The sequence below is a fragment of the Myotis davidii genome, unplaced genomic scaffold, assembly GCF_000327345.1.
Source record: "Myotis davidii unplaced genomic scaffold, ASM32734v1 scaffold204, whole genome shotgun sequence".
NCBI classification, from domain to species: domain Eukaryota; kingdom Metazoa; phylum Chordata; class Mammalia; order Chiroptera; family Vespertilionidae; genus Myotis; species Myotis davidii.
Window position 1 is genome coordinate 3199067 of NW_006299715.1, and position 8707 is coordinate 3207773.

The 8707-nt window shown below is 42.8% G+C and overlaps 1 protein-coding gene across 1 annotated transcript in view; it reads left to right on the plus strand.

Moving 5' to 3' along the window:
* Positions 1–2191: 2191 nt before the first annotated feature.
* The window catches only part of C1QTNF7 (C1q and tumor necrosis factor related protein 7), a 118705-nt gene continuing 112189 nt past the window's right edge, over positions 2192–8707 (plus strand). Inside the window, exon 1 of the mRNA XM_006775823.2 lies at positions 2192–2438. Within this exon, the coding sequence (XP_006775886.1) occupies positions 2417–2438 (22 nt within the window). The 5' untranslated portion in view covers positions 2192–2416. The remainder of the gene's footprint in view (positions 2439–8707) is intronic.

An 8707-nucleotide genomic window follows, 5' to 3' on the forward strand; every position in this document is an offset into this window, starting at 1 on the left:
CCTGGCCCACCTCTGAGGTGCGTGTTGAGGAGCTGGCCCTTTGTGCAGCCAATGGTCCACTTCCTTAATCTAGAGGAAGTCGTTATTTTCAGTCTTGAAAGACATATTTAGCACAGGCTTACAGTTATTTTAGCAATGGAAGTCCTGCCAAAAATTAGTAGGCTTCTGCAAGCCATCAAATGTAATTTAGACATATCTTTTCTAGGCTCATCTCATTCTTGAAAGACCTTGGCAAGTGCTGTTGATAGTAGCCAACACACGCCACTATTTCTTCCCCATCCTCCTCTCTTAGACCTACAATGTTACGTGGCATATGTGGCCTTTCAAGTTGTCACAGATGTCAGTTTCACTGTATGTTTCACCATTGCAAAGCATGCTTTTCACCTTTCCAGCCTCTGGTCTCAGTTTCCTTACCACTCACCTCCTATTAGGCCAACGCCACTGAGTTGAAGTTAGTGTTAGAGCAGGATCCCATGTCCATGACCAATCACAATGTTCATCATGTGACTCATAAATAGGTCTTTCAAAATACCAGGTACACAATGAGGTGCTTAATTAATATTTGTTGAATAAATGCAATATTATGTATATATGTAAATAGGTTGTTTTAACATACCTACATTAAATCTTTCACTACTAAGGAAACCAACACTTACAGAAATGAAGTAACACATTGGAAGTCATACAACTGGAGCATGGTGGATCCGTGTCTAGGACAGTATGTGTGCTTGTGTCTCCAGACATCTCCCCAGGAGAAGCCAGAGCAAAAATCAACTCCACCTTTGTCTCTGCTTTCACAGCACATTAAGTCTGAAACCTGACCTCTCCCTGTGGTGTGAGATTTTTTCTCTTTGCACTATTTCAATTAGAAGTGTTATCTTCTGGATTATATTATAACCACTCATTAAGTCTAACAAGGGCATACATTATCTGACCTTTACTATCTGTAGAAGCTTTGTCATATTAACCTTGCCTGATGGGAACCAAGATCTGAAAACCAAGATTGTCAAAACAGTTGATTGGTCTGGAGCTATGCACTGTTTTATTCATTCAGTAAATGTTTATTGAGCACTTATTATTTATCATGTACTGAGCAATCCCTGATTTAAGATATAGAAAGACAAATACCATATGATTTCACTTTACATATGAAACCTAAAGAATAAAATAAAAAAGTAGAACAGATTCACATTTGACAGAGGGGAAGGAGGTTGAGGGACTGTGTAGAAAAGATGAAGGAATTAAGAATTACAAATTGGTAGTTACAGAATAGTCACAGAGATGTAAATTACAGCATAGTGAAGGTATTCAATAATATGGTAATGACTTATGTAAGGGGCCAAGTGGCTGCTTGGTATGTCGGGGACCACACTGTAGAGTGTGTGACTGGCCACTGTGCTGTGCATCTGAGACGGATGCAGAATAGCATTGTATGTGGATTGTAGTTGAAAATTTTATTAAAAGATATACTATAAAAATTTTAAATCACCAATTTCAGTTGACCACACTTTAAGTTGGCTATAATTTTAATTCACAAGTGTGTGGGGGGGGCTGGGGGGGAGGAATGGATATGCCAGTTAGGGAAGGGTGCTTTCAGTAAAACTGGTAACACCAGTTACAAACTAAATGTATTCAGCTGCGTGGATGAACTCGGCAAAGCAAGTAACCTTTCTGGGGATGGTGATTTGCAAACAGGATGAAGGTTAAAATAAGACCAATAATACCAGTTTAAGTATTTCCCCCTTTTATGAAAATATAATGTATACTAATTTTAAAATTTCAAACAGGAGCATTTCATGAAATCATTGTGATAGCGAAGAGCTCTTTAAATACAATTTCACCGGTATCATCGTTCCCTGAGTTGGGACGTAAACTTTCCTATGTACTTTTTGCTCCCAGTGAAGTGATGCCACTCATTCTCAAGGCAACACTTGAAAAGGCAACAGCAACTGGAAGTAACAGGGTAAGAAGATCCAAGGATAAAAGAGGAAAACAGAAGGGTTTAGACACCTGAAACCCTTGCTGCTCATTTGCCTCCATCTGGGTTTGTGGAGGAACGTCACCCACTTGTATTCATTCCTAACGAGAGTATATACTGAGCTCTTTGAAATGTGAGTATTATGGGAAGGATCGCAGTTGCTTTAAATTACAGGAGCTGGCAAGTGCCTGGGAGGAGCAGGAGGTTGTTTAAACTGAGGAAGACAGTTGCAAAACCTCCTACAACAGCATGAGCTCCGAGCTTCAAACGCGTTCTCATGCTCAGACGAGCACTTCATTTTTCATCAAGTTGTTTTTTATATTGTTTTGAAGCAGCTTTGGATAATAAACACGTATTTCTGCTCTACATTTTTTTAATGGTTTCTAACTTCATGGGACAACCAAAGCCAGAAAGCTTCATGTTTAGGAGGAACGTGTGATGTCAGCAATGCCTAGACAAGGTAAGCTACCATTTTCACTGTGGCCTTTGTCAAAAATGTTTATTAGAGGAACTTAAGACAGCTACTTATAAAGAAATGAGGGACTTGTAGAAAGTATATCAACAAATGAATCAGAGGGTGGAAAACTCAGCGGTGGTGCTTTCTCCTACTTCCTATTCTGCTTGACGCACAAACCTCTGTGAAGTATCTTTTGACTGCATGAAAAATGCCATTTCCTTTAGAAACTGTGTGCGGCTCTTCAAAATATCTATTCTGATGCACTTGGCATTTGCTGGTGTGGCGATAGGCTAACATACTGCTGAGGTCAGAGTATCTACATTTTCTCATTCGGTTATATGCAGCTCAACTTCCTGCACTATAATCTTGCTATTAACTCAGAAATCTTTCCCATGGACATTTTTAATAACGTTCCAAAAATCCTCTAAATACGGTTTCTATGGCTTCTTATAAACTTGTTTTGCAGGATGTGTTTTCAAAAGTTAAATAAATCATTTGATTTTTCCCTTTGTAACCACATGGAGGAGGTTGCAGTTATTATGTCTTGGGGAGAAAGAAAGTTCAACTCCAAGTTTATTCAATCAAGTTGACTGACGGTGCTATTATCTGAATGGGGTGGCTTTGTCTTCTTGATTGTGCCTCAGAAGCAGGTAGCGAGCAGAGAGGCGAAACTGTTCTTTGTTTTGCCATGCGTTGACCATATGAGGAGTTTCTTGTGGTTTTAGGAGGAAGGGCACGTAAATGTGTGATGTGTTCTTTCAATTTCTCTGGAAAAGCCTGTTATCAGTGTTCCCATCTTTTCGAGGCAGACTTCCAGGTGCAAAAAAAACCCCTAGATATTTGTGGAGGTCTGCAAATTCTTCCAGCAGGCTGCAATTTAGCAGAGCCCATATTCATTCCTTTACGCGCACATATGGACTCACAAGCAGAAACTCGCAAGCAGCAACTTAAAAGCCCTGTGGGTTTGACCAAGCATTTGAGTGGCTTGGGACATCTAAACAACCTCAGCCTGCAAACCCCTCTGATCTAGAGACACTGGCAGACGCTCCTGTTAGGCCTGGGTGAGAACATGGGTGCTCCCCGGGGGCGCTGGGCTTGGGTTGAGAAGGACTCTGTCTTTGCTGTAGCAACTGCTGTTCTGTAACTGGGATAGGTTCCCCTTTTGTGTTAAATTCTGATTACTTATGGTGGATGATCGTGGCTTCCCCTGCCTTTTGTAGTCTTCTTGAAAGGAAAGCGATTAAGATCAGAGGAAGGACGTTATTGTAGAAAAGGGAGAAGGCAGTTCCATCAGCTCATTGCAAGGTGGTCAAGAGCAACTGTGAGTTCCTTTCTCCATCCGTCATTGGTAATGGAGGAACTGAGGGACCCGTGCCTATCAGGTCCTTGTCCTTCTCCTTTCCATATCTTCTCTCATCTCCCTTTGTCTCTCTCCATGCCGGCCATTCGGCATCAAGAGAGGCAGCAGTGGGTTGGACAGTCAAGAGTAATATCATCTCCTCCTTCTCGTCCTCTTGGCCATTCCCAAGCCAGTTGAGGAAGCCCCCACCCTATTTGGAGGGGGTCTCCGGGACCCCACCCCATGACCTCATCACAGGCAGCTGGAAAGCTGGGATGGCCAGCGGTTACGTGGCGCCTGAGTGCGCCCTGGGGAAGGGTGCGGCCAAGAAAAGCGCAGTGTGGCATGACGTGACTGCTGCGGAGCCCAGCGAGGACTTTCCATCCCGGGTTCCCACGGAGGCTGGCGGCCTCTCTGGAAGCCAGACCGGCCAGGCCCCGCCTCTGGGACCTTCAGAGGCCCCAATGAGGAAGAAAACAAAAGGCAATTAGAGTTGCTAATGAAACCCAAGCCAGCTGACTCATCTGAGGCGCAGCCACTGGGGGATAGGTGATGAAACCTGCACAGCGCCCTGGAAAGGACAGGTCAGGGTTGTCCCAAAAAGGACGGTGATGAGAGGACCCATGCGACCTAATCATGTCTGTTCACCTCGGAAAGGCTGGGAGAGAGGACGGAGGGAGGAGAGTATTAACCAATGAGCTGCCAGGGAGTGTGGGAGCCATGCTGTCTGAACTGGAAAGGATTTTAGTTTAAACCCCGTAGTCCAGTGGTCGGCAAACTCATTAGTCAACAGAGCCAAATATCAACAGTACAACGATTGAAATTTCTTTTGGGAGCCAAATTTTTTAAATTTAAACTATATAGGTAGGTACATTGTTATTGACTTAATTAGGGTACTCCTAAGCTGGCCTTTGCTAAAAACGTCCTCAATCTGATTGAGCTGCGTTTGCTGAGGTCGACCCCTTTTAACACTCCCATCCACATTCATCTTGTATACTTGTTTCGTCTGTCTCCTTTCATTCATCCTCTCTATATGTCCAAACCATCTCAACATACCTTTCTTAATCCTCGACACTACATCTTCTTTCACTCCACAATGTTCCCTGTATGTGTACGCCTGCATGTGGTATTTTGTGGAAGAGCCACACTCAAGGGGCCAAAGAGCTGCATGTGGCTCACGAGCCACGGTTTGCCGACCACTGCCTTAGCCCATCTTGCCTGCTACTGCCACACACCCCAGATCTGTGAACTAGGACCTGTGAACCATGACCAGGCTCAGGAATCACACCCTGGAGAGACTAGGAAAGAGATACCCTTACCTGGGTGTCCACTCTGTGCCATAAACCTCAACGAGACTCTGAACTTGGTTCTTGACAGAGAGAAGGAAGGCACTCAACCCTGTAGGAAGTAGGTGGAGAAGAGTTTAGAGAGAGGCTTTAGAAATCAGCCTGCTGACCTCAAAGACAGCATCTCATAGCATGCTTTTGAATAGACCTTAGAGGAGGATTGAAATATTATGAGAGAAGCAAGAGGGGCAAGAAAGTGCAAGCAGAGGCCAGTGAGCAAAAGCGCAGAGGTAGGAAAACATGGCTGCTCCCATGAACCAAGCAGACTGGGGGAATTGAGACTCTACTTCCCAAAATGCATCCCAAGGCACACCCGTGGCTGGGTCATTAGTGAAATGATGACCAAAGGTGTGATGAGGAAAGCTGGGCACCATGTGAAACAGAACTTAGGTCTGGGGTCACAGACGTCCTACTTCAAACACAGCTCCACCTTTAACTGCCCTGCGCGCCCAGAACCCTTCAAGCATCAGTTTCTTCATCTGTTAAATGTAACTCTACCTATTCTTTTAGGGGAATCTTGAGGATTAAATTAGAAATTCATGCAAAGGGTCTGCTATAAGAGTATCTGGCATATAAGAGCTCAATGAATGTGAGCTCTTATTAGCTATTAAATGCTGCTTTCTTCGCTGCAGGCCTTCTCACACATTTTAGCTTTTCATTTTATTTTTTGAATACTCTATTTGCAAGTATTTGTACTAATAAAAAGATTAATTTATAACCTTTTATTGACTACTTATTTTGCATCAAGCATTATTCTAGGCACTTTATTTGATAGTTTCATTTAAAATGCACAACCTATTGGAGATATTATTAGTGATATTCTACTGTCATCTTTACTTTATAATTTGAGAAAATTGTAGCTCAGAAAGGTTAAATAATTTGCTCAAATTTATCTCAGTAACTTCATATGGAGCTCTAGTAATCAAAACTTTTTGATCGTCACACATGCTAGAAAGTTTATCTGTTCTCCCATGTTTTTGTTTTTTAATGTGTCCTCTATCTCTTTAGGAGTGGGTCATTAGAATCTAATGTTTCACAAACTCAGTAGAACATGAAACCATTTTTTCCCAAGGAGTGGCACACAGCACATGGAATGTGGAATGTGTGCTGAAAAACGGTGAGATTGAGTTCAGGCCACATGGCCTTTAACCGTGTGAAGTTTCCCAAGATTTAATTAAAATTTATTAATCTCCAGGAGCCACTTCATGAATTGACTTCCTATATTTCTCTGAAACAGAAGCCCAACAACTAGGATTCTCATATCTAAGCAAAATTAACTTTTAAAAATATTGCCAATTTTTAGAAGAAATAATGAGAGGAAAGCAAATTCTCATTAGCAGTTTCACACCCGAAAGGTCAGCCTTCGCCTATCGTTCAGAGGCCTTCTGTATAGAGGGCATTGCAAAGGACACCAGAATAAAACATGATCCCACCTTCAAGGAGTTATCATTCCAATGGGGAAAATAAAACACGCGTTCCAACATGTAAAATGCAAAATCAGATTTACAAGAAAGAATATAAGAGAGGCTCAAGGTGAATGGGGAATTCAGAGAAAAGGAGACCTCGGGTCCATGGAAAAAATCAGAGTAATGTGTAACATTCTTTGCTATTTACCATGGACAAGGAACTGTGCTAAGTACTTTACAATATGACTAACCCATGTGTACTTTACAAGGCTACAAGATGGGTGTTAACTTACCCATTTCACAGATGAGAAAACTGAGCCCTAAAGAAATTCAGTAACCACCTGAAGTCTTTTAAGAAGTAAGTGGCTGAGTATGATCTCAAACTCGGGTCCATCTGATGCTCAGGGAAGACTTCTCAGAGGAGGTCACATGCAATTTGACCTTGACAGATGGATAAGGATTGGTGGTAGGAGCATTCCAGGCAGTGAGAAAATATTAGGAAAACCATGAAAGATAACAGTGTGGAGAGGAACAGGAAAGCTTCCCTGGCAGAACAAATAGCATGGGGAGCAAAAGTAATACGCTCAAAAGACTTGATTGGGGGGCAGTGGCGGGGGATTGGGGGGGTAGTTGATTGAAATCATGTCCTAAGGAAGCCTTGAAAGCCAAACCACAAAATTTGGGGTTTTTTTAAATGGAGTGATCATTGGAAGTTTGTAAACAAGAAAGTAACTCCCTAGCAGTTCAGTAGAAAAATAATTTAAGATGATTAATCAGTATTTAGAAGGGACAGAGACTAAACCTCCAGTTAGGAAGTGATATTTGCCCAGGCAAGAGGTAACAGTGGTCTTTATTCACACAGCAATTAAGGGGTGGAGGTAAACATTGGGCCCAGTCACCTAAACCTGCTACACCAAGACCCTGACCATCACAGTGGTCTTTCAAACAACTTTGAGGTCATGCTAAATTTGATTTGACCCTGAGAAACAAGAGGAGTTGAGGAATGGAAGGGACAGGAGGAGATCGCTGTCCTCTAGGGACCTTCTCAGCTCCCAGACTCCATGAAGACAAACCTGTGAGCAATTTTATGGAAATCATTAACTCTACAGTTTCTTATTCCATCACCAGTTTCTGGACTTCTCGTTCATATCAAATGGGCATATTTCCAAAAACACATTAGGGTATATAAAATTTTATGAGTTTATAGCTGTGGCAATTAGAAATTGTGATATTGGCATGCAGTGATGGAGAGTGTATTTTAATATATCCCTTCAGGAGAAATTCTTATCCATCAATCTGACTGGCTGCCTTTTGCATCTTTCAACTGTCTGCCTCTTTTGATTGAGAATTCTTACACACCATGGAGGGTCTTGCCAGGCTCTGAGTTATTTATTAGGTGTCATATGACATCCCCCAGCTCCCAAATAGGTGGAAAGCTTCTAAAGAGTAGACATGAATTAATCTTTAGATCTCCAATGACTTACAGCTATAGCAAGTGCCAATCTAATAACACGGGTCTGTAAGAAATGTCACATTTCTTTCTTTTCTTTCACTCAACTTGACTTGATTCAGATTCCAAGAGTCTATGTCTATAGGAAATGCAGTTTTAGAAATTATTAGGCTCTTACCCCCCCACCACCAATACCAGTGAGATCTTCCTTCACATCACCTATGACAGTTCTTATAAATTGCCTGTCCCTGATGTCTGTGGAATCTCCTGTTTGGGATCTGAGAATCACCATCCAGGCCAGGCACCCTGTGTCTGAGCCACACAGTGAGTGTTTCTGCCACAGTGTTATCCTGAATCTACTAGGGTTCAGGAATCTGGAGAAGGGGCTGCGAGTAAATTAAATAAATTAGACATGAAATATAAATTTGGGAGGCATTTTAGGGGAGCCAGGGAAGGCTTAGCTTGAGAAGCTGAGCTCTCTGACTCTCTGGACCCCTCGCTTTTTATTAACACACTAGAGGTCCAGTACATGAAATTCATGCACAGGGCGGTGAGGGGGCAGGGTTGTCCCTCAGCCCAGCCTGCACCTTCTCCCCTGCAGGCCTAGTCCCCCCCCAACTCTCTCCCCTACAAGCCTGGTCACCCATAACTGCCCTCCCCTGCAGGTCTGATCGCTCCTAACTGCCCTCCCTTGCAGGCCTGGTCCCTCCCAACTCTCCTCTCTTGCTGGC